Here is a 26,868-nt window from a genome sequence, read left to right on the forward strand (position 1 = left end):
CTGAGTGTTAAATTAGCATTAATACCTCAAACTAAAGCACATTATGGGAGTAGATTACTGTAGCAATGTTACATTAGTACATCAGCCTTCCACGGGTCACCCATCTGATGTCAGGGGCGGAAAGGCTTATGTGTTACACTGAAATTGAGAACAACGTTTTTAGAAGCTGCGGCTTATAACAGCTTAGTAGCTGTGGAAAAGGTCAGTCAAGACCGTTCAAAACTGGAACACAGATTCAGCCTGGCAGACCTCTCTGACTAAATGTTTTACTTGGAGATTCTGCAGCCCAAGTAGAGAAGGTTCATGTATAATGTTGTTTCTTTTACATACGCGCGTCTGTGTCCAATCGCTAATTATTGTTTTGTCTCTGCACGATTAGTCGACACCACAGGTAAACATATAACACAGCGTCTTTAAGGAAAATTAATAAAATATAATCTTTATTAAAAACATTAAATACATTCAGAAGCAAATGGATATCGAACTTTTGCAGTAGCAAAACTGTCCCCTTCAACACTCCGTCACAAAGCTACAGTGTTGTAATACAGCGTGATAAAGGTCATGTCTTCAGGTCACTTAAGCCAAAACTACATAAATGTGAACTTTGTATGTTATACTTCCAGGAGAATGCTGAGAATGTGGCATTAGTTTACAAGAAATCTCTTTGCACTGACGGTTTTGCCACAAGAGACGTCTCTATGTTGTTGCTTCATCTTCACGCGTTATGGCAAGTGACAGAAGTAAGACATCATAGTTTCAGGAAACAGATATTCAGAAAGCCAACTTCTCTTCTCAAACAAGCTGATTGCGTTTTAAAAAAACCCAGCTTATATTCATACGATGACCCTGAGAACGTTTCAGTCCTTACTGTTTTCCCTCTCACTTACTCGTCACTATAGATACACTTTTAAATGTACGGAAAGGCAATTGAATAGCATCATAATCACTGTTGTTATTGTTTTGAAATCCTGTATGTCAGTTTCTATCTGAAAGGGCGACTCTTCATTCCACCTTTACACTGTCACTTCTTCCGACTGTGATTTTGTCAAAGGTCACCCGTCCTACACCTGGGTGACCAGCGGCTCCCTCAGACACATACTTCCTTCTTTAAACTCCGTGCTCTGGCCTGTGCAAAGTCTGCCCAGCAGGGTTCCATTCATAGGGTTGCACATACCTTCAATGGCATAATAATCTCCTTCTGGATCCTGATCCCCTTCCTCTGGTTCCTCCCCCTCATGGTCCTCATGCTCCCACAGTGATGTCATGACATGGGTGTACTCATGTTGATCCTCACACTCAGTCTCCCGATGGTAGAAGTAGCTAAAGTTGGAGACTATGACGGGCACTGGCAACGAAATTGTGAGAACGCCAGCAATGGCGCACATAGAGCCCACCAGCTTACCCCACACTGTCTCCGGGTACATGTCACCATAGCCCACTGTAGTCATGGTGACGACTGCCCACCAGAAAGCGTGTGGTATACTGATAAATGCTGTGTTGGTGTGGTCAGCCTCTGCGAAATAGATGGCACTGGAGAAAAGGATGACGCCAATAAACAGGAAGAAGATGAGGAGGCCGAGCTCACGCATGCTGGCCCTCAGAGTCTGACCCAGGATCTGGAGGCCCTTAGAATGACGGGACAATTTGAAGATTCTGAAGACCCTGACCAACCTGATGACCCTGATGATAGCCAAGGATGTGGCTGGACTGGCTTCACTGTCCTTGGCCAGTTCTGTTCCCAGAGTGACAAAATAAGGCAGGATAGCGCTGAAATCAATGATGTTCATGACATCCTTGAAGAAGTGCATCTTGCTGGGACAGCAAGAAAAGCGCATGAGGAGCTCAAAGGAGAACCAGCATATACACATGGTCTCCACCAAGAAGAAGGGGTCCTGGAAAACACTGGTTGGAGGAGGCATGGTCTCTGATACGTTCTTTGCATAGGAGTGATACTTGTAGAAATATTCCTGGAATAAGAGACAGGACAGACAATAAAGTATGAATTTTAGCATCGACGAATATACACAATTACAACTGTAATTTTGTAAATGGCGCCTCAAATTTTTCCTTTGCTGTATCTTGGAGTTTCTATACAGGAATATGAGAGCTGGATGAGAAGGTTGGTACCAGTCTTGCCAGTAACTATCAAACCACTTAGCGTAAAGATTGTGGCAACATTTTGTCTCAGTTGTTCTGTAATCTTGAATATATTAATCCTCACAAATCAAAATTGTTCAAAAAGAATTAAAAATTGTCAAGCGGATAACCTTACATACAACAGCCAACTGATATTTCTCGATTTTATTTGTTTGTGTGGACAAATAAGTCGAGGCCGATCATGCTAACCGCTAGTTAGCTGCTAAACTACTGCTGCATGCTGCAGCCATTTATACAGACCTCAAGGTGTTGTATCTTCTCATCTAACTTTCAGCAAGAATGCAAATAAACATATTTCAAAAGTGTCAAACTATTCCTTTAAATGTTCGGCTATATTTATTTAATGACACTTTCCTGTGTGATACTGTTTCATAGTATTCTGATTACCTTCATAGCCTAACAACTCTGGTATGTTGTCCGCCATCTCATTGGTTGTCTTCTTTGGCAACATCATAAAAACGTTTGACATCTGCGGCTTTACATTTCAATCATAGCTGTGCCAATCTCTTTTTCAGTCCACCTGTCTTGCCATCTTCTGTGTCAGTTAGCATTACATCCAAGCAATGGATAGGGGCTCTTTAAGGGGTTTAAAACATCTTACATTTAATGTCAAGTTAGAAGCATGAAAAAGGATGACATGCATATAAATGGATCACTTCAGTATGCTGTAATGGGTTGTGTGTGCTATATAATGTTTCAGTGCAGTTTAAATAAACCTTGTGTATTCCATATTGCTTTCAGTAGCAGTTCCGAGACAGTGTTTATTACTAAAGGTGGATGTCTATGTGTTGATCTCCTCCAAGGGGTCTCCTTAGACTAAATATAAACCCGTGGGATCTCTGAAGAGAAACATGAGAGTGCGTAGCCGCACCACTCCTCATCCATCTCCACCTTCGTTGCTCTCACATCTCCCTGGCTACAGCAGCCCTGTAACATTGCCAATGCAGTTCAGTGGGTCTGCCGCTGACTTGTACAGGAGTAAGTTACACAAGTTTCCTGGCAGCTCCCTCGTGTAAAGGCAGCATGGCCTAGCACAGCAGTCCTCCTGGAACGTATGCTATTCATCCAGTGAGACCTTTAAGTCCCCTCCTCTAAGCCACCGAGAAGCTTTGGCTCACCTTCGCCGATATGTTTGGTCACTTGTGTGACCTTTTCTTAACACACCTAACTGTCTACTAACGCCGTCTTTCCCTCTCCTTATTTCATTTGTGCCCCCCCCCCCCACCTCCCATTTGTTTCTTCATGTACCCACTCTTGAATATCAAATTTAATAGCTGGCTACAATAATCACACCATAAGCTTCGCTCACAGTTTCTCTCTGGCTCTGTAGCCTGCCTACACACATATTGGCCAATACTCTTCCTCTTGTCAGTATTTTCTTCCACTGTAGTACTCACCAAGTGTGTGTTTACTGATACACCTGCTGTGCGTGAAATCATGTTTCCTATCAACACAAGCAGTCACACACACACACACACCCCGTTCAAGACCATGTTTCCAGGAGGGGTATATCAGGTCTAACCTCCTGATACCGAAACTATATAAAACAGTCAAAAGTGGGAATTTTTTGGTTTAAGCAAGTTATTTTTTTTAATTTATGTTCTATCCTGTCTTTCATATGGCTTTTTGTTCTAACCTGTATTAAATAACCCTCTAATCTCATCTTGCTATCTCCCAGAGACCATCTTTCTTCTGGTAGTGCCTCACAATTGATTCTGTAATCAGGTTCCCTACCTCTCGAGCTTCCTTTTCATTCCTGAAGTCAGGCAGTGTCTCCAGGCAGAAGATGAGGATGGACACCACAATGACCATAACACTGATGATGGCTATGATACGAGCGCCTGATGAGGACTCAGGGTGTTCAAACAGCATCCACAGTCTTTTCTGAATTTCGTTGGATGGCAACGGCCTCTCCTCCTCTTTTGGGAAACCTTCGTCCTCCTTAAAGCGGTTCATGATCTCCTCACCGAGCTCGTAGAACATCAGCTCATCCATAAAGATATCCAGTGGTATGTTTGCGGGCCTCCGAAGCCTTCCTCCTGACTGGTAAAAGTACAGAATGGCATCGAAGCAGGCCCGGTTGCGATCCAGAAACAGCTCATTTCTTAGCGGGTCAAAGTAGCGTGACCTCCTTCGGGGGTCACCAAGCATGGAGTCGGGGAATTGGGCTAAGGTGCGAAGCTGAGTTTCATAGCGCATCCCTGAGACGTTGATGGCCAGTCTCTCACTCAAAGCCCATCCACTCCTCCACAAAGAGCCAGAGCGCCGCCTCTTCTTCTCTTTCTCATTTCCTTTAAGCTCCTTCTCTCCCTTTTCCTCCGAGTTCAACTGATTCTTCTTCTGTTTATCTTTCTCCCCATCGCTCTCTTTTCTTCTGTCTTCTGTGTCATCGACCTCTGGATCTCTGCGGTCCATCCCTGCGAGCAACCAGGCAATAAAACTCTCCTGAGATTTTGTAGAACAGCTGGAATGAAAGTGTCTGAAGGTGAAATTGAAAAGGGGACATGGTTTTTATTAATACGCATTACAGTTGGCGTATCTGTGGCCTGTTGAGGGTAAAACTACTACAAATATGCCATGTGTGTCTCTCTTTAATAAAGACAAAAGCATTTACTCACTAAGGACGAAACAGCTGTTGGCAGAGACTCACAGCAGTATGAACCATCACATTGTTCATCTCCTGTTGCTCAGCAGGTTCTCGGTCTGTCGCTCTCTCATCTTGTCCGTCTGTCATGAAAACAACCAACTGCGATGGACACCCCAAAGGTCCACCACGGCCGGTCCTGGTAAACTGTGGCTTGTACACAAACTCCCAGTGCTTCCAGTTGTTTGCTCATCCGCAGTCTGCCCCTGCCGCACGCAGCCCCACGTTGTCTGCCTTGTAAGTTTTTGGGAATGCTGTTCTGTTGAAATTTAATCTCTGCTATACTTCTCCAACCCCTCCCCGTCTGTTCCCTCCATTTTAGCTATGGGACAACCTCCCTATCAAATGGCACCTCTTCCTGGGACTGTTGCCCTCACTAACAAGCCTGCTACTCTGAGCGAGAACCCTCACGGTCCTTCGTTTGATATGACTGTGTATTAATACATCATTAAAAACAGCAGACAACGTAGCAGAAAAAAACAATTTCAATGGCAATATTTTCCAGATTTTTCCAGCAGCAAATATTGATTGTGACACAATCGTAATTACTATGTGTTTTTTCTTCAGAAGGCCACCTAAACTTTGATTTCTATTATTCAGACGCGTATAATCATGCATGATAACGTAATATTTGTGTGTCACGGCCTCTAATGTGTGTGTGTAAAGGGATATGATCATCAAATCTGCTTTTTCAACTCAAAAAAATGAAATGTAGAGGGAAAATCCGGCTCTTTTTTGGAACATTTAATCAACCGTAACATCCACCCTTTAATATTTACAAGTTTCCATACAATAATCATACCTCCCCTGTTACATTGCGGTGGATGGCACGTAATGGAAAATGTTGGTTTCTTCTATTCATAACATTGATCGCCATTACTAATTTCTTGATTAATACAATTAATCTGGTCTGGTCCGTTAATCTGGTTAAACCTGGTCTGTGTTGATGCACTACTGTATGACAACGGTACTGAAATGGAGGAAACATTGCAGGAAAGTCCATATTTAGACATGTTCTTCTTTTCTATTTCACTGTATGTGTGCAAATGTTGAATAATTTGGAAATGAACCTGTTCAATGAGGCATTTTTTGATTTCATAGAACTGCAGAATATGGACCTGCATGGCTGAATTAATTTTCAAGTGACATTTCTACATGATGGAGAACAAATTGTGATACATTTGACTTACTTTTTTCTTTTTAGCATTGATTATACAGCAATGCTCCATACTGAAACAGAAAATACGCAGTACAATATCATATTTCGATGATATTCTGTATACATAGCTCTATACATTACCCACCTCACATGGTCCAGAATTCCTTCGAAATATTAGATATAAATATAAAATTTTACGCAGGCTAATGAGGAAAAATAGTCGTCAGAGAGAAGGAGCTGCTTTTGAGAAGTTAAAAAAATAACTTCATTGTGATTGGATAAACAAATCACAATGAAGTAACTGATTTGAAGCTGGTGTCATATTGCCCATGTCACGTTCTACCTGGAGCTCATAGATAAAAGATCCTTCCCTCTCACAAGCGCCCCTGCAGCCCCTCTCTGCTGCTGCTCATTCCTACATTGCTGGCTATTACCCAACGTGCTTCAACAGAAAAACAACCAGCGCTTGAATTTCAAGGGTTGAATTTCAGCTGACATATATTGTTGCAATAGTTGTAAATGGTTGCATCTGCCGTCACACAAACACACAAGTTACTACACGTCATGCGTAAAGATATAGGGGGAGGGGGGGGGGTGTTTTCATAGACATGCTGTATGTGAGGGAATCTTTGATTTAAAAAATGTGGAAATAGGATAGTGAAATAATTTACATGAGCAATCAATACCCAAATAAACCTTGAGAAAATTTGTGAAAATGTAAATTCTAATGTGATCATTTTTTATTGAATCAAATATTTGATATTCACATTAGCTTTGACATGAATAACAATATATATTTTTTGGGGAAAAAATTATGTAAAAAGTAATTTTGTGTGAGTGAAGGTAGCACCACCTCTGCGCCAGTGAACTGAAAGCGAACGCTACTGCCTATCACCACCAGAGGGAGCCGATGCTTTGGCACAAATGGTGAAAAAAAAAACAACTGAAAAAGACTGCCAACATTTCCTCATCGCTGCCCTCAGTAGCAGAAAAATACTCTGCATACAGGGCTGCCCTTTTTCATCAAATAAAATATCTCTGTTTTCTATTTCTCTCACTGCCTTGTTTTAATATTCTATAATCAAGAAGAAGCCTCAGGACGTGTAGAGAAAAATACATCAACAGTATGTGAATATGAAATATTAATCTGATGCAGCAAATCATTCTTCTGTCTTGATTAGCGCAGGAAATCTGAATTAACCGCAAAATGTTCAGCATCACACCCGATATTCTCGGGCAGACACTAGGTTTAGGTGCCTCTGCGTCTTTAAAATGGCTTTAAATGGATTATTGAAGCAGCAATGCCAAGCAATCACGAGGCATGTTAAATCCCATGAATTAAAAAAAAAAAGATGAGAGATCTGAAAGAAGAAATATGAGCTATCACACTACATTATTATATTATAAGAAGATGTTACGTTATCTCAACTTCCCACTTGTCTTGCAGATTATTTTTGTCCAAATTGCCTTAATTATCTAAAAAAAAAAAATCCTTTTCCATATTAAATTGTAACACCATTTAAAATAATAAGATTATTCTTAATCTCATATTCCAGCTATTTATAACAAGTAGCTTTTTTTCTATCTTATTTCTCCCCTCCAAAAATGACTAAAATGTTTAGCAGGGGTGTCGCTAGGGCTGCAAAACATCTGGGGCTTTAGCCCTGCAGATAGAGTCTTTATTTTCATGGGGAAGTTTTAGTGATTGGGCAGTTGAAGATGCAGTTTCAACGTCGTTTGAGAGCAAAAGGAAGGCCGATCGTTGGGGTCAAAAATTTGAATAATAAACACATTAAGCGCCTACCGTGCCAAGGTGACCACAGAGGTTTAGTTCAGGGCGGGACTGCTGAATCTGTGCAAGCGAGCGATCCCCGCTCCTCCTGACCGACGACGACGGACGTCTTCCCCCCCGCGCGACACGTAAGAAGCCTAAGTCCACATTTCAGTTTCAATTTCATTTTAATTTATCACTTGTCATTGGCAAGTAATACACAAGATAGTAGCCTGGGTCGCTGGCTGTACCAGTGACAGTCGTTCGGGGTGGCTCTCAGACATGCTAGTCCATGCACCCAATATCGTTAATGCAAGTAGGCCTAGCTAGGTAGATTGAAATGGTTCGCCTTGTGTCCAGATGAGGATGTAAACACATTTGCTCACTGGTCCATATTTTTGAGGCGCAAAGATCCGGGGTCAAAGCCCCGAGTGCCCAGGTCTAACGATGCGCTTGATGTTCAGTACCTTGTGGTCATTTTCCCAAAATCCTCTGATCTTTTACAGAACCGACATGTAGCCGGAGCCAAATACTGTTACAGTTATTTGACACCACACCGAGCGAAGGAAAGAGAACAAATACATGAGCTCATCCTTCTTAAATAGCACGACAACGTTTGCAGTTTGGCTTGAAGTTATAGACAAAGAGTTACGTGACGAATTCATAAATTATTTCTTATCTTATTATCTTAACAGCTCAAATGTCTCCTTCTTGAACCATATCCTTTAAACGTCCAGCCACAAATTGAATGTGTCATCTTTCACTTTCTTGGAAGACTTGAGATTTTTCATTGTGTTCTCACATCGGATCGGATCATATCAATCACTGTGTTGTGGTTCTGCTGTACCCGACAGGCTGTGAGCACAGCAACACACGCTTCACACGTTAAAACACAAACTGGCCGCACACCGCTGATGTCACGTTTTCATTTATTTTAAGTTCATTTCAATGATTTTTAAGCAATTTTAATGTCTCTGTAAAAGCATCTCATGACTTTTATTATTCATTCAAGCTGCTATGGAGATTGGTTCACATTAGAATTGCATTGACATTCATACATTTTTAAGTCTCAATAGTAGAAATATGTTAAATTATGACACTTTATTGATATGTTTCTATTTTTTTCTTCAAAATATAAAAAGATAGATCATGAACATTCCATTGAAATATACTTTATACAGTTCTTGATGAGTTGTTCTTTGTGTTCCAACATTTCAAAAATAAAATCCGGCATAAAGTCACAACCAGATACGCCAGTGACCACCTCTTCTCCTCATTCACTCTCCTACGAAGACCGCAGTACAATGGACTGGTACCTAAGTCTGTTTTATACTTTTTGATGGTAAATGAATCTTTTATCTTTGGAAATCTTATGTGAATGCGTGTTAGTCTGCAGATGAATTGGTGTTAATCACACAAATGTCAAATTAAAATAACACTGTACATGAAACAGATTAGAAAAGAATCTATGATAACATCTCCTCTGAAACAACTCCGGTCTTTTTTTTTTTTTAGTAAATTCTCTTTGTAAAATAAAATAATTTTTTTTGTCTTCGATTCGTGCGATTGCTAAGTCGCTCTATGGAGAGCCATAAAGCCACGACACACGTGGTTTGCAATCATTTGGACTGACGACAGAACATCTGCGTCTCGTACAGAAAGTGTCAGTCAGTGGCATTCATGGTGCAGATTGCATACGGTGTCCTCAAATGAACGAGAGAAGAAAAAAAACAACCCAGATTAAACGGAAACAGGCACGTAACTGAAATGAATATCATTGAGGATGTGTCATCTATCCGAGGACTACAACACCCAAGCATCTGGAGAGGACGCATCATAACATCGTCACTACACATAATAGCTTTAGTGGCACCTGCTTAGCATGTAAAGCATTTTTTGTACTTTTGGTTATGTGAATGTTAAAAAAACAACAACAACCACAACAACAACAAAAACAAACGATGAGAAAACAAAACAGACTTAGCACTCTCGACATTGCAACTTCTGTTCAACATGACTAAATCAAAGGGCAGTTTTATGCAATAGAAAAGGAAAGACATCTTCTTTTTTTCAACCTGGCATTTGCAGATCAGGATGTAGAGAATGTAGAACAGTGGACAGGAAAGAAAACAAGATGAGACAGTACTTGGCCTGAAACACACACACACACACACACACACACACACACACACACACACACACACACACACACACACACACACACACGGAGCCGGGCGAAGCACAGGGAGGTTTTTTGCAAGTGAGCACACACCATTGCTGGAACTTTAACCTCTGAGATAAACATCTTTGTGATCATCGAAGCCATTAATGCCTTCTAAAACTGAAATGGGAATTTTTAAAAAGTTAAGGGACTAAAATAAAATCCCCGTGGACCATTTTTGCAAATAGACAAAAGTTCTAGGACCCTGTAAAACCAGTGTATACTCTTGAATAGTCTACACCGCACCACCGAGTCTCGTATACTGGTGAGCCTCCGACCGGACTGGGAATGGAACGAGGACTATTCAGCTGCCTGAGCTGAGCCCTGGACCTGCAGGGCCTGACACTCACTTAGAACCAAGGATGAGGTGCTTGGAGGGCACTCAACAATGAGATGCTTTTTTTTTTTTTTTCTTTTTTTTTAAACATCAATCTCTCCTCGGTGGACACTGGTATCTCATCCTCTCTTTTCTCACAACACTTAAAAGTACTTCACTGACATCATTTTGGAAGCTCTGGGTCTCTCTGATGGATGCTTACATGACTGTGCTGTAACGAGCGGCCGACTAGCCAGATGGATGACGGGAACTGGTGGATAATGACGGATGCAATACCTGGCCATTTAAAAACAAAACAAAAATTATAAATTAAAAGAAAAATACAAAGACGAGCTACAGTACCTCTACACACTCATGCTGACACTGTGAGTGTGAGTAGTTGCCTCTCGGAGGAAGACGTTTCTGCTCTACGACACAGCACAGTGTTGATCAGGACTGGATTCATCATGACAAACAATAGGAGGCTAAAAGGGGGGATATGTCAAGACTCTGTTTCCCCCACCTCAAGAGATTATCAAGTCATGCATGCGTTTTTTTACACATCACTGTGAGGTGTTCACATTGTCTATATACTAGAATTTATGTTAGAAATAAAATAGCAAAAAACACCTACATCGACACACCTGAGTCCTGTAAAGCACACATGAACTTTGGAATGGCAGTTGGTTCCATGCAAACCTGAAATCTCTCCTCCGATATCTCTCACGATGTTATTATTGGATAACCTGTACTTTTTTCTTTCTTTCTTTCTTTCTTTTTTTTTTTTTAAATCTTTAGGGCCTATAGCGGAACAGAACTGCCCATCCAAGCTAAAAATAAATAAATAAATCCCGCAAGTGGACATCCGAGGCCTTGCCGATTCTCTTAAAACGCTGAGGCATTGAAGATACTCTCGAGGTTTGCCCTGCTACAATCATGTCACCACGCTCGTATTATTGCCAAAGGAAAGAAAAAAACAACAAAAGGAAAAAGCAAACTATGAGTATTAATCAAGCAGTCGAAGTACAGAGCGCGTTTTGTTTTTAGAATTGCTGCCGTTGCTGCTGCTACAGTAGTTGTGCAAGTGATTGGAGGAAAACGTGGACACAAAAACATCTTTTGCACAAATGCTATAGATTGGCTGATAAGAATGGTTACAAAATATATCATTAAAACTATATGGCAGCGGGTGAAAAACCCTGGAATGAGGAATGTAGGGCAGTAGGAGCAGAGAGATTTCATCAAACAAAACATAGTTCAGGGTGTACTTTGCAAACATACATGTTTCAATATTCACATTTTTTTTTAACTCTTCAAAACAAAATATAGCTTCTCTTTCATTATAATCTTTTTTTTTTAAAACATTAATTGCATATAACATTTTTTTACTTCATTTTATATATACTTTTTTTGTATCTCTAGCACCCTTGTCTTCAACTAAGGGCTTGCAGAAAAGACAGTCATGCAAAGTAGTCATGCTGGTAAACAAAGTTACAAAAATGCATTATCTTTTTTTTATTCATTTGTTTATCTCAGCGTCCATCCTTTGTCGTCCTCGCGTCTTTTTAAGCATTGCTCAGTCTTATCCCAAAAAAAACAACAAAAAAATCTTCCACTGCTTGTCGGGAAAACAACTCGCCCACCCGTCTTTTGACTCCATTTCACGATGCCAAATTCACATTTGCATCTCATTATTATTTTTTTTTTTTTTAAACTCTTTCCATTCTGGACCTTTTTCTGCACAAATACTGCCTCCGAAGCCATGGATAGTTGATTTGTTTATCAAAATATAGATTTGTTCTCTTTGTACACTTCCACTAACTCTACTCTTGGTCCATTTCGTCTTATTACACCCCCGTCTTTCCGTCTTATAGGGCTCCCCTGATGGGCCGTCCTTACCTTGACATCGACTTACCAGTGAAGCCGTCGTTGGCAGCGAGAGCTACAAGAGAGATTGGGCAGTATTCATCTGTGTGTGTTTGGGGGTGGGGGTGGGGGGTTCTTGTGCCTTAATGGCAGTGTAGGCATTGGTTTTGGGGAAACTTTTATCTGATTGGTCCCTTTTTAAATTGATGACGTGACATAAAAAGTCTCCTTGTGGGAGGGGCGGTCTCCTCTTTGTAATCTAGGTAGAATAATATCATCCTTGAGTCAGTCTGTTGTCTCCTCGTGACTGCCAGAAAATACTAGTAAATACTGACATGTGCATATGGGGTGTGGATGCTAAAGGCGGTTAAGATTCTTTTAGAAGAGCGACTTTGGACATACAGAGACAACGGCCTATTTGAGTGCGTTGAAATGTCACCCAAAATGGAATCTATAATACATTACACAAGGTCCATGAGCAAGTGCATGCTAGAGGACCCCACTTTTTTTTTAAGTACATGAGAGATAAAGATTTTTTTTTTTAACTAGGTTAGCTGATGCTACATGTGCTTCATGTGTTCATAGTTAGTGCTGCTTTTGATTATCTCCTTACACGTGGGGGTGGACAGTGTTTCAGTTTGATAGAAGTGAGCGGAAGACAAAGGTTCAGCAAACTTATACAAGTGCTTCGCAATTAATTTCATCTGCACTGTTTGGATTTAGTGCTAACTTCTTTTCATACGTTTGGTTTTTTTTTTAAAGACCAATCCTTTGTCTCTCATGTACTCCATTCTTCACTGGAAAGGATCTCAAGAGGAAAATGACATCGAAAAGGTCCCTTGAATGCATAAATTCCTTTCTCTTCAAACTATTAATGGATCAAGTTATTTCCCAGCCAACAAATGCTACAATATGTTAGCAGAGATGCTACATTGTTCATTCAGTCCTTTGTGAAGACAAGTGTTGTTCGGAAACTGGTGAAAGTTGCTCAGTTGTTCAGCACTGTAGATGTTACTGCGTTGGTCATCATACACCATGGCGAGTATAATGTTGTCAGAGTGATGTCATCTGGAATGTGTGATCAGGAGTCCGATTCTCCCAAAAGTGTGTCAGTGCAATGCTCAGTCAATTTGCCAAAAAAAAAAACAAAAAACAACAAAAACAAAAACAAAAACACCACCCCCCCCAAAAAAAAGAACGAAGAGGTCTGTCAGACAGTTGTCAAAAGTGTGGTCGGAGTTCCGAGAGGCTACTTTGGTAACAACTTGAGAAGCAGACCGTGTGATTTTTGTATTTCATGATTAACCTCTGGTCTCTCTCTCTCTCTCGTCACCCCCCCCAAAAAAAAACAGATCTCCTTTAAACCGTCCATCCACTTGCCGCCTACGTGGCTCCCGCCGCAAATTTGTGTTAACCGGTAACCGACTCCTCATTAGAGAGAAGGCGAATGCTAGAAACTTAACACTGTGAAGACAAGAACAGAAATCCATTAATGTTTAGTCTCAGGTTACAAAATATTAAAACATCTTTTAGAGAACTTCAAACATTATTCAAAGTTGTAATTTAGCATTTGTCTCTAGATTGGTTTACAGGAGTGTTTAACTCCTAGAAACCAATCCTTGACGCAGGTGGATTAGGGATGCACCGATTTTGAAATTCTGATACAGATATTTTTGTTGTTGTTGTTGTTGTTTATGCGGCTTTTGTTGATCTTTTTTTTTCCTGCCAGTGAAACGAAAACAAAAATTACCATTGAAAAAAACCCAACAGTTTATCACATCAACTTTGAGGGTAAATTCATACCTAAAAAAATTCTATAAAACCAAATTTAAGATAACATTTGACATCAACACATAACCACTGATAATTTGCAGTCAACAAGGCAAATATGGGCCGAGAGCAACGCCCAGCAGGTGTATCTGTGCATCCCTAAAGCAGATGATATTCTGATATTTGCCAATAGCATTCATTGTCATTACACAGTTTCTATGTCAGTTATATAAAATACATTAGGGAAGTAATCAGAGATTACCATTACCTGTAAACGGCTGGTTAACTGTGCATGTCAGAATAAAGTGCAAACATTTGAACTGTAATGACACGTCTGGTACAGTAACTGCCTCTCCCTAGCATACAGGAAGTTAGCACACATGACAAGATAAACAGTAACAATAAGATTAGCGCATGGTCTATTTTCTGCTACACCAACAAATTTCACTTTAATAGGAGGGAATGAGAGAGAACACAAGATTAAGTGTTTGTGTGTGTGTGTTAGTGTGTGTGTGTGTGTGTGTGTTTTATTTTGATGATGTGTACACTTCATGGAAGAACACATTTTTGACAGATGGACACGCATGAAGATACTTGATGTTATTCATGGATGTAATCACATTTATACAGGGTTTTTTTTGTTTTTGTTTTTTTGGAAGAGCAAGTTCAGGGTTTAAACCACGACCACAATAATGTATCGTACAAACACAATTAAAGAACATGTTCGTTAACAGAAGTAGGTTTCACTCTTTGCCTACAGTCACTGCAGACTATTCTTGTATCCCATGTGCTGGCATCATGCATCATTTACTGGGTGATTGAACACTTCTGTTACGGTCTTGACAGAATTTTATGGAACACACAATCAACCCACAACCTGCTTTAGCTCTTCCCATCTGCTCGTCATGTCATCTCCCTCGTCTTCTTTCAATTTCCACTGTACAGCTGCAGTTTTCTTCGGGCAAAGTAAGATCCAGCTCTTACTGGACAATCATCAGCTGTACAGTACACTTTACGGGTTCTACAGTGGCCATGTAATTGTATTAAAAAAAATGCGTTGACGTGACTTTAAAGCTGAATCATCAATGCAGACGTGAAGTCGAGCCTCGGGGTGCTACCTCCCTAAACACAATAAATCAATGCGGTCTTACTTCCAGATATCTAGAAATCTTAGGACAATTTTTATAAATGCACACTCCCACATTACTGTTTGTTTAAATTGAAACATTGTTGTGCCACCATGAATCCATTAAAGACAGCCAAAGACAGTTGAGTAGAAGCTTCCGGGTGTTTCCAGTAATCACAGTGTTGGCGAATCCTGTGGAGCGCTCACAACATGAGTAAAATATAATCTCAATCCCCCCCCAAAAAAAGTATACAGCATAAGCCTCCTTCAAACATCAAGACACAGTTGTGTTTGTGCACAATTAAAGTTGTTTCACATGTATTAGAAATGCATTTTTGCCATGTGAAATAAAGGTAATTTTTCCAAGAACGTTATTTCGTTCTTTGGATTATTTTGAAGGAGCCTTTGAGTCGTTTTGCACAGCATGTCAAAGTTATAGTTCAGTACATGTTAACACAGCTGAATGCAGGAACCAATTCAACTACTCTTGAAAAAAAATTATATAAGGCCCTCCAAAACTACTGAGAGACACTATCCTCTTTTTTTTATTTATATTTTTGCCTTATCATTGCCCTCAGTTTCATATTAAAACTATGCATGACGTACTTACGACTTAAAGTGGATATTTTTACAGCCTGTTCAGGAAATACTGTGCGTACATAGCAGTTCCTATGTGGGTTGTGCCACACTGCAGACCTTTGGTTCCAACATGTTGGTACATGGAGTCGTAAATATAACCAAGAACAGCTAAGAAAAGAAGGAATTGTTAGAAATGGTAAGACTGCACACGCTAATAAAAACTGAATTTCTATTGCTTCTATACTTCACTGGATTCTAAATCAAACGATATAAAGTGCATCAACCTCTTGTCAGTTACTCAGGAATGCACACGTACGTCACTATTTTCTCCCACTGCCTTTTCGGCATAAACAACCTTTTTGAAAATTACACGACCTTTTCATTCATATCCAAGTGGACACAAAGCTTTCGTTCGAGCGAACGACAGTTTTACCATTTGCCTGTGCGATATTACAGCTGAGTTAATAAGGTGACGCAAAGTATTGATACAACGTTGCAATGGTAGAGTAAAATAAGAATATGTCTACATGCTTTGTTTTCAATGAACAGACGATGAAAAAAAAAATAATTTAAAAAAAGTGGTTCAACCCAACACTCACACACTCAATAAAAGATGTTTTCTCTCATGACTTTAATGTATTGACATGTGTAGATACAGATATTTACATATTTTGATATATTCAATAATAACTACTGGCCTAGTAAGCATTGCTTTGAAGGTAGAGCTAGTTAAATCTAGCTAGTTTGCATGAACTCCTAAAATGACATCAGAGCCTACAGGGGCCTCATAGAGGCACTTACAACTTGCCTGTTTTGTTTATCCAAACAACATTTTCTTCAGAGTGTCCGACCACAACTATGTGATATGACTCTTTATACCCCCCGTAGAATCACATTTTCGACACTCCTCGGATATTTTGATACAATACAATGCAAATATGAACAGACACAATACAATCATACGTGTTGAAACTAAAGCGACGTTGTTCCTCTCACCTTTTACAGAAAAAAAAAAACTCTCCTGCAGAAAACGGATCAACCAACAATTTTCCTTCACAGTAACAGAACATTCCCAAATAACACATGAGAAGAAGAATGATGTGCAAATTGTAACGTTCCACATTGTGGAATAATGTAAATATTATTGTGTGTGTGTGTGTGTGTGTGTGTGTGTTTGTGTGTGTATGTGCTACCAATATTTTTTTTTGTCCACCGAGGGAAGCGATGCTGGCAAAAAGAACTAACGTAAGGCAAATTATAAATGCGTGTATGTGTTTCACGGTACGCTTAAAAAAACCTGTATTTTCCCAGAGTTACCCTAGCTCACTGTACACATTCAAGTAGACATAAAATGTTAGGGCTGCTGCCAAATGAACTCACCGGAGAAACCCTGCATGCTGTTTCAGATCTCTTCAGACAGCAATAAGTTATCGTCCTTTTTTTTTTCCTCGTCATATCACAATGGTGAAATGTAACAACACTGAGCAGCTACGCACAACTAGAAGCAATCTGCGTCTGAAAATACGGGTGCTGACTTTGAAAAACCTGCATCGGACGAAGCATTGGCGGATCTCCCCTAAATGAGGCCTTCAAAAAAACTTTCTTTCTGGTTAGGTTTCATCTTCAGTCGTAATACTGCATATCCAAGTTCTCAAAGTTTAGTCTGGAAGCACATTGATTTCTTTCATTTTTCCTCTTTTTTTTTTTTTTTTTGGTGACAAAATGGCACTGATCAAGACCATTGATTGTGAAAGTATGACGGTGGAATCAGGACCTGACACTAAAAATCAAGTACTGAAGTACTCGTTGGTTCTAAAGCACTTACAGTTTGTCCTCATTATTTCAGTCTTAGTAATACATTTCTGTTTGTTTAAGGAGTTAAAGACAATCACATAACCAGACAGTTGGGTTGTTGTTTTTTTTTCATTCTAGACAATGAATGATAAAACGAATCCATTACCACTACACAGATTACCAGTACACAAGGTAAAACATAAATATAAAACTTAAAAATGCCATCAAAAACATCAAAAACTCCTGTAAGAGGACACCGACTGGAAATAAAACAAAACAAATAGAAAACTTCTGTACAATCAATTCATGGACATCAAAACAAAAAACCCCAAAAGACTGCCAACTGTGTGAGTCTGTGCATTTTTTTACGATTAAAAATAGATCTACATATTTACACACTTATGTGCACAGAATGGTTTTTTTTTCCCAGCATAAAAGAATATTGCATGTCTATTGCATATGTGAACGTGTCTTTTATTTTTTTTTAATGTTTTTGCTTTATTCTGAACGTAGTATCTATCAGTATTTTCACGTGAGGGTGTCAAGATAATTAAAAGCTAGAAATTCCATTAAAAGATTGTTAGTAATTAGAAATTGTCGTCTCTTTATGTTTGATTATATCCAATGCCAAAGTTTTTCTTAAAGCCCCCAAGAGCCCGCCCACCCCGACCCCCACCTGCCGTAGTTAACTATTTGAGGCTAAAACCAAAAATTGTGAAGAAACATAGTTAAAAAGAAATGTTGGGGGGGGGGGGGGATGGTGAACAAACAAGCAAAACAGATATTTAGAAGAGCTTTTGTTAAGTTTTGTTTGATGGGTTTCTCTGTTCCTGTGCTCAGCAAAGCCTCATGTCAACATGCGAGCTCACTTTCTTCAAATGGCACATTAATTGTTAATTAATTGTGGGTTCATTTTCTTTTTCAAATATATAATTAAGTACGAGTTCTTTCATGTCTGACTTTTTACATATATTTATGATATTTGTTAAATTTCATTTAGGTCGTCCGAATACATTTGTTCGATTTCGGGTTAGCCGATAGTTCATGAACTCGTCATTTCTCGAAAGGTCCACTCAGTCATTTACTTTGATTAGAATTACAGGAAATGTATATAAGAAGATCGACTGAGGTTGTGATAATTGTATTGTTCTACCGGTCAAACTGAAGTCATCCATCTGTTGTCCATACCGCTTATCTGTTAAGGTTTGGCGGGCTGGAGCCCAGCTGACACTGGATGAGAGGCGTGGTTCACCCTGGACGGGTCGCCAGTCGTCTCAGGGCCATCAGCAGCAATTAGGGGTTCAGTATCTTGCTCAAGGATACTTGGACATGGTCACCAGGGGGAGGGAGGGTTGGACCAGTGACCCTTCGGTTGGTAGACGGCCACTCTACCTCTGAGCCATGCCGCGCCCCAATCTGAAGCCAGCAAGCCTAAAGACTGAGCGTTAACTTCCCTAACAACTTTAACAGTTAATTACGTAACTTGGCTCTATTTAAATTCCACGATTCTACAGTGCAGCTGTCTTCAAGAATACAGATTCCACAGAATTCATCAAATCACTCAAGATTTGCACAACTGAGGTATTTAACACTCAAGAAAGTAAGGAGCTGTGGCGCGGACATGTGTGAGTGTGAAGCTCCAATATATTGGAATTGTTGCAAGCTGCAATGTCGGACCAGTAAATCAGGTAAACAGAGAATAAGCCAGCAAGAATTTTGTCTAAAACAAAAATTTCAACCGACACTAAAGAATTGGAATGTTGAAGTTCGCCAGCATAAAACTTTAGCACAGCCAATGCTGCGCTTTATCAGCAAAGGCCAGAGGAAAGCGGCTTCTTGGAGCACTGCAAACCTCCTAAATTCACGTCTATCTTGATATTCTTAAAGGCATATGATTGCAGTACTTACAGTATTTATGAGTATTTTAATTATGGCTGTTAAATACGTCGAAATATCTTGGATCTGAAGCTTCAAAGGCCTGATTAAATGACTGAATAGACCTTTAACTGTACACCATCAGGTAACAGCTGCGGGATTCTGGAAGCGATTTAACAACAAAAAAAGAATAATAATAATAATTTGACTTTCAAAGTGATGTCATGCTGCTTGTTGAGATACAGCAGCTCTTCCGCTACCCTTCAATTCTATTTGTTTAAACCGAGGTTGACTTTTTTTTGTTGTCGCTTAATCAACCTGGATGAGCTGTCACCACAAATTGATAAGAAACAACACGTGTTGATACTCAGACGTCTGTTTTTTTTTGTTGTTGTTTTTTTTAAAGAGAGAATTACCAAAATGACGTGTGAGGTGTACATACGTGAATATTCACAAATGACAGAAACGAGAAACATCAATCTAATCTCTAAATGTATTTTTGGCTTTGGCTAAATGAACTGACGGATCTATGTTCCAAAAGTCATTTCTCTTGACAGAAATGTGAGCTCAGCTTTGTTTGGTCCTTAACACACACAAAAAAAATGGACGTCCATCTACACACATTAGATTTAAAATGTAACTGTGCATTATTATTTTTCTAAACCTTTGATGCTATTTTTTTTAATTGAATTTTTCTTACATGTATTTGAAGTATTTAAAATAAAAGTGTTTCTTTAAAGCTTTTGATTTTTTAAAATTATTGTTATTAATTCGACCCCATCGACTAACCTGACGCATGCATCATTAGATTCACAAGACAAGAGGTCGTTCTTTCTACATTCAAGTTCATTTTATCTTATTGCTTTTTCTTTTTTTTTTCTTTTCTTTTTTGCACTGTATCACGGAGGTTTTAATGCAACAGGGCCACAGCCTTCCCACTGCATCTTTTACCATCCAATCGTGTGCGTCCTTTTTCTGCTACAAAATGGAGGGGATGGGGGAACGACAGCGGCGCAGCGGCCCCGGGGCCTCGTAGGTTTCAAATGGAGGGCTAGTGATAGGAGCGAGCCGCAGTGACGACCCAGCCATTCCCGATATGTTATTGAGACTGCGAGATTTCTCGTAACCCGTCGTAGCTTTAAGAAGATCATTTTTTTCCCACGAGTTATTATTGTTTCCATACGCAAATAAAAGGAAATCATAGTTAAAATGTTTGAGCGTGTTATGACAAATATCCAGTATTCAGGTGGTTCGTAATTCAAATAAATGAAAAGAAGCATGTCAGTGAAAAGAATCCAATGTTATGAAATCATAAAGACACATAAGGGACAGACAAAGACACACACAGACAAGACAGACAAGACAAAACAGGAAAATGCGAGTTATGATATGTCTTTTTTTTTTTCAGAACAGAAATGCAAAAATATTAAGAAATTTCACACCCATACATAGAACAAGGTCCATTGAATAAAGCACCCAACATTTTATCGTGTGTAATGTCGGGGTGTTTTAGACAACTACTTGGCTGTACAGTTGAACACAAATATCACTGATACAATATCGGAGTTGACCACGTGAAGTTTTGACGAGAATGAACGAAGTACGTCCAACGAGATTCAGCGCATCTTTATTTTTTCCTTGCAAACTTCAAATGGCCAACATCAAGTATCCTCCCTGTAACATTTTTAAAAAAAAACATCTCCTATCCCCTGGCGATCGCATCCTGCAACACAGATCAGGTCACATTTTTGTTTACAGCGGGAAATGACACGCTGCTTTGTAGGAGAATATAACAGATTTGGACAAATTTGGACTGAAAAATTTAAATATTTTGTGTCCTTTCCCGCTGTATATTTGGTGTCACACAGCATGCAGATGTTAGACCCCACAACCACCCCCACCCCTCCCTGTAGGAAGCAGCCACAGGGAAGCTAATGCTGTGCTCGTGTTGCATCAGGTGAAGTGAAAAGCACCATTGGTAGGTAGTAGTTAACTGCCCTAACAATGGCTTACTGACCCATAATGGGTGGAGTTGAATTATTTGAGTAACAAAATTATAATCCTGGGATAAATATTTATTCATTTTGTGCTTCTGTGTCAAACTCCAACCATCTCAAGGCCACACAAGACGACAAAGAACACCCATTTGTACGTGATGATGCTCTCTGTGCCTTCCCGCTGAAATGGAAAAATACAGCTTATATTGTGGCGCCCTGTGACTGACTGTACCACTCGAGACTATGCTTCACTTGAGCCAACCATAAATAAAAGCCCTAGCTCGGGCACATTGGTCGGATGGCAACTCAGTGAAATATTGATGGTGCATTTTCTTGAGGGGTTTTTTTTTTTTCTGGGCTAAAAAACACAGAGAAGCTGTCTGGTCAGTGCTGCTTCCCCCTCAACTTCACTTTAAAAAGTTCCTACAGAACAGACGCAGTGACGAATCAGGTTGCATTAAGTGGTATTTGTTCGTTATTTCATTTGCGTGAGCGTTAGTGAGACACCAGGAGGGGGGAAGAGTGAAGCTGGAATGTGTTTTAATTGCGGAGCAACTGTTTTGATTGAAATTGTGGACTTAAAACTAGACCGTGACGAATAAATTTTTCCAAAATGATAATATTATAAACCCGTTACATGACCTACTTGGAGTGAATAGTTAGGGCACATGGAAAAATGTTAGTCTGTTTATTATATGAATTGTTTCACGACCTGCTGCCGCCACGGGGCTACGTTAACAAATCGCGTCAGTAACTTTCCTTATAACCTGTATATTCTCGTTATCGTAGATCTACCATCTGTCAAGCTTTTAGCAAGCAGCCTAGCTGCTAGTATTTGCAAGTCTGGAAACATAGCTGTCACTCACAGATCCAGATTCATCCTGCAGGTAGCACTTCAATAGCAGGCTCGGACCCAACAAACCCAAATGGGTCCGTGGCTCTCCCATAATAGCAGACTCGGACTCACAAACCTGAGTGGAGCCTTTCCTCAATAGCAAGAAACAGCAGATTTGACTGAGCTGAGGAACTTTCAATAGCACAAAACATTGCTCAGTTTCGTTGCTCATGAGAGAGTGGGTTAAACTAAGCAGCTTTTACCTCCAAATTAACACAGGAAAACTCTGTGTTCACGTTAGTTTGCGATGACATTAAATGAAACGATCACGCTTGTAAAATGAATGCGTGTGGTTATGTTTCACAACATGACAGGCTTTTTCTTTGATTCAATACGAAAATAAAACATAAAAGTCAATCCCTTTGCTTCTGCCTAAATTATTTCCCCTGTCCTGCAGCGCTCTCATCGATGAGTCCCCCTGCTCCTCGGGGCAGGTGACGTCAGCGGGTGTTCGGACTGTGCGTCATCTAGGACTATGCTCTTGGTGATACTGGCTCAAGTGACTCAAAAGACTCGTTAACCCGGATCTGTTCAGTGAGCGACCCAGAAGGACTCGAATCCGTAAAAGGAACCAAATTTCCCACCACTATATGTTGTGCATTTAAAAATTAAATATCTGCCTAAATATAAGTTGTTTTTTAAAAGAACACACCAACTTCTGGGGAGAGACAGAGACAGAGCTTAGCGTAATGAATGGTAGCGACTAGGCTGGCAGAGTTAGCACACCTCCATCGAATGTCATCAAATACATCTTTTTTGTGCATTACATTAAGAATGACATTACATTGTATTAATAAATTAATTAATTGTAATTTTATAAAGAGACACATAGCCGGAACTATTTTCTTGATGGACAAAGCACCTTCAACTTCAGCTAACAAGACAATATGTTTGTAGACGACTAGACCACAGCTGCTAGTACACGTCTGACTTTATTAGAGAGGAAGATTACTTCCTGAATCTGATGTGTTTTCACCAGAATACAAAGAGGAGGAACCACAGGTTTTGGAAGCTAACATTACCATTCATTGTGTAAAGCTAACTAGCAGTCAGCTGGTGTAAGTTGATCTCACATCCCTAAGACACGCACAGAAGAGAAGCGGGTATCTAGCGGCCCTGGAGTCGATGGCAAATGAATATAACACCCAAAATGTTGCAGTGTTCCTTAAAGGATCTGACTGTCGAGCGTATTGCGCGCTGTAGCCCTCATTAAAATCATTGAATACGTGACAGGAGTTCAAAAAGTTTGAGAGCTCAAATACCAACCTCAGTAAAAAGGATTTGCGCGACAGAGATTTATTTGGATCTAATCTTGGTGCTAAGACAAACAAAAACAAAAAACAAAAAAACAGCACGCAGCATGCAAAGTATAAAGCAAGTAAAAGAAAGAACACGCATCCAGACTGCTGAGATGACACGTAAGAACACCTTTACAGTGTTATCTTGTAGTATTTGAGTAAAGGTTGTGACTGTTACTGTTACTTTGGATAAATGTAGCTCGTTTACGGCACTCTTTGATTTTAGACTGAGCGAATTTTAAACACTTGTCAAGTATGATGCAAGTAAAAAAATAAAGAAGAGAACAAAATACATCTCTCGATAAGATGGGAGTTGAAATTGATGAAGGACTGTCAGTAATGGGATTGTGATGATACGTATACACACACACACAAGAGTATATGAATGCAAAGGTTTGGTTTTTTTAAATGTGGCGGTCCTTAAAACTAAAAACAAATAAAGTTTTCAGAAATTAAAAAGAAAAAAAATTCTAATAAAGGTAATCGTGTCTGAGCCACTGCAGTCTGTCACGGTCTACTAGCTGCTTAAATACTGTATTTACAAGAACATCAACGGGGCTTTTGTGCTCTGGGGTTCTGTATCAGGGGAAATGGAGAGTCTGGCTGTCACTGTGTTCAGTAATGACATAATTCCAAGTCACACTTAATTTACACTACGGAGGGAGTACGTACCTACCTACAGTCAGACTTTAGTTACACTTGCACTGCAGTGACGGCCTGGGGATGGGATGGAGAATGAGTGTTAATCACAAGAGGAGGGGGAAGAGGAGGAGGTGGTTATGGAGAGGGAGCACACAGACAAAAACAGAGAGGAGGGAAAAAAAACTGCAAATACTCTGACCAGACTGTTTACCAAAGAAAATAATAATTAGTTAGAATTGAAACAACAAAGGATAAATCATCTTTTACAGAAAACAGATACAGTATATGGATGTCAAGAGGTTAAAAATGTATGTTAGAAGTCCCATAAGTCTTAAAATTTCATGTGTTTGCCATCGATACACTGGGTCTTCTCAAAGTTCACAATCTATTCTTGGCATGGACGGATGCTGTATCATTCTTACATTCGATCAATTGCCTGTTAAAGCTGGTGAGATCTCCTGTTACCCCTAATTAGATATATGGATCGTTTCATAAGCATCGGCGAAGCCACAATGTGTCCGTACGGTAGCTAAACTAGTTGGGCATGCTACCGTATCCTCCTGTTACCTGCATGTAGGTCATATACATCACCAGCTGTTATGTATATCCCCTTAATAATTCATATTAAACACACACACATGAATACAGAGCGCATGTTGAATGATGATGTCCATTCAAAGGTAAAAATCTGGCGCAGACGAAGTAGTATTTGCTGAGCGGTGTGATGAGGTGACTTAGTGAGAAACAGTTTTACTTGCTAAAAAAAAAAAGAAAAAAAAAAAAGTACGACGACACATAGGAGGACATTGACAAGTGTCAGGATGTTTCATTTGTTTGTTGGAAACTGTCCAGGATAACTAATTTTAGCACGAGCACAGGTAGAAACAACACTGGAGCGGTCATTAAAGACTTCGATTCTCGATGACGACTAGCATTAGAAATCTTTAATAGCATAACCCTGATGGAAAACAGCCTGAAAGGGTTGCAGCAAATGTGTAGCTTTTTATTTATATAATGTATAGTATTTTTTTAAACCTAAAAAAATTGTATCAAGTTGCACTGAGGAAACAGTTTAAAGGTGCGATTAAAATAGTCCGTCTAATTCCTGTTCCTGAGTCACAAGATAAAATATAATTGAATATTTTAAGGTTTATAATGAATTTGGAGTCTCAGTACCTGGGAATGACTTGATATGGTGACGTTTCCTCCTTGTTTAATTCATTTTTAAAACGTCAAATTTCTGTATTCTGCCAGTCAAAAGTAGGTGATGATAAAACTCAAATGAACACACAACAGCAACATAGGAGAGGTCAAACTGACAGACAACACAATATCACTGTACACAACTCAAATGTCTTAAACAGTCGACAGAAAAAAACATAGGAATTCCAAATTAAATTTTCCGTAAAACTCATATCCACCACAAAAGAAGTGAATGAAAGACGTACACACCATGTGAGAAAAACAGCTGTTTAAAAAAAAGGGGGGGGGGGGAGCAAACAACTTGTACAAAAATAGTGAGGAACGTAACTGTACGAAACTGAAAAGGCACAGTAAGAAAGAAGGAACCGACAAGACTGAGATCCTCGAAGAACGTCTAGAGGAGCGACTGGGCCAATCAAAAAAGGATGATTGACAGTTCAACCTTACTGAGCCATGCATATTGAATTTAGAGCAAAGGAAGCCAAAAGGCCGACAATCAAATAGAAGAATAAAAATAGGAGTTGGCGAAGACATTTTAAGCGTGTATCTATGAAATAAATCACAACTGAAGCACACATAGGATTGGTTTTACACAGCAGGAGAATCCCTCTTTAAAAACAAGGAGAACTTCCGTTGGAGAACAGGAACCTAATGTTTTTGGGTTTAAGTTTTTTGTTGTTGTTGCTTGTAATCTACATGTTTTGTTTAGTTTATCTTTGCTTAAATCGTGAGACATTTTACTGCCATATATACAGAATCCTGCTTTTGACTGCCCCGACGAGCGTCGATTGCAGAGATGGCGCCGAACAGATCGAACTTCTCCGGCATTTATGGTAAACACCGATGAAACTCCGTGCTCAAAACACACAGAGATAGAGAACCAGCATTAACCAACCAGAATGTGGGAATCAAAGGATCCACGGAGCCTGACATCATGCAATAAATGTGCTGAACGGCTGTTTGTTCACATAACTACGACATTTTTTTGTTTAAATTTTACTTTGGCTTTATCTATTTAGGACATCTTAACATTTTTCACTAATTCTGATTTCTATTTTTATCAGTCAATCATTCTTTTTGAAAGTCTCTATCATTATTGTGCTATTATCATTATCCCCGTGTCAAAATAATAATATCATTTATTACAATGGTTTCTGGGACAATTTGTCGTCCAACTGTTACTGCAACAAGCGAATTGAGGCGCTAACCCCAATAAAGTCGTGTACAGAATGGACTCCGTGTTTGCTTTAAAGAGGGATTTTTATAGCATTTAAATAGGCGTTTTTACATCTGAATTATACTAACACTGAAGCAGTGTCCGGGGTCTACAGTGAAGGACGTGGCTTGCTTACCTTTCACACCATGTAGCCACTTTTTCAATCAAAGCTGCCGCTGCGTTTGACTGTCTGTCTGCTCAGTTAAGTCTTTCAGTCACCAAGTGTAGCGTCTACCTGTTTTGTTTCTAGCCATGTCTCTGCAAAGGTGCTGAACTTTGGACTACACTGGGCACTGAAAGCACAACTACATGGTCTAGGGAATAGTATTTCAGACCCAT

General features: G+C 39.7%; 2 protein-coding genes across 10 annotated transcripts in view; both read right to left on the bottom strand.

Moving 5' to 3' along the window:
* Positions 1 to 427: 427 nt before the first annotated feature.
* LOC147239553 (potassium voltage-gated channel subfamily A member 1-like) lies at positions 428 to 6,238 on the bottom strand. Of its 2 annotated transcripts, XM_086195010.1 has the most exons (3): positions 4,776 to 6,238; positions 3,892 to 4,574; positions 428 to 1,967 (listed from the first exon to the last, which is right to left on the bottom strand). In XM_086195010.1, exons 2-3 carry the CDS (start codon positions 4,570 to 4,572, stop codon positions 1,062 to 1,064), a joined length of 1,587 nt encoding a protein of 528 aa, XP_086051136.1. In that variant the 5' UTR covers positions 4,573 to 4,574; positions 4,776 to 6,238; the 3' UTR covers positions 428 to 1,061. The 2 variants fall into 2 exon arrangements, with proteins under 2 accessions (XP_086051136.1, XP_086051135.1); XM_086195009.1 differs by having other exon boundaries at positions 3,892 to 6,238.
* Positions 6,239 to 8,643: 2,405 nt separating this feature from the next.
* LOC147239554 (voltage-gated potassium channel KCNC1-like) overlaps positions 8,644 to 26,868 on the bottom strand; it is a 55,307-nt gene continuing 37,082 nt past the window's right edge. For 4 of the 8 annotated variants that reach the window (XM_086195005.1, XM_086195008.1, XM_086195007.1 and 1 more), the window contains exon 5: positions 8,644 to 20,414. In XM_086195005.1, coding sequence (XP_086051131.1) covers positions 20,257 to 20,414 — 158 coding nt within the window. In that variant the 3' untranslated portion in view covers positions 8,644 to 20,256. The remainder of the gene's footprint in view (positions 20,415 to 26,868) is intronic. The other 4 variants (XM_086195002.1, XM_086195006.1, XM_086195003.1 and 1 more) reach the window with 3 other exon arrangements.

This window comes from Aulostomus chinensis, chromosome 23 (genome assembly GCF_037954235.1).
Source record: "Aulostomus chinensis isolate RoL2024-O1b breed Wild chromosome 23, RoL_Achi_v1.0, whole genome shotgun sequence".
Classification (NCBI taxonomy): Eukaryota; Metazoa; Chordata; class Actinopteri; order Syngnathiformes; family Aulostomidae; genus Aulostomus; species Aulostomus chinensis.

What these genes read in the sequence shown, in the direction of transcription:
- LOC147239553 (XM_086195010.1), bottom strand. Translation starts at nt 4,572, where the DNA reads ATGGACCGCAGAGATCCAGAGGTCGATGACACAGAAGACAGAAGAAAA. An exon ending in ATGAAAAGGAAGCTCGAGAG is followed by an intron (nt 1,968 to 3,891) that starts GTAGGGAACCTG and finishes CTCTTATTCCAG; the next exon opens with GAATATTTCTACAAGTATCA.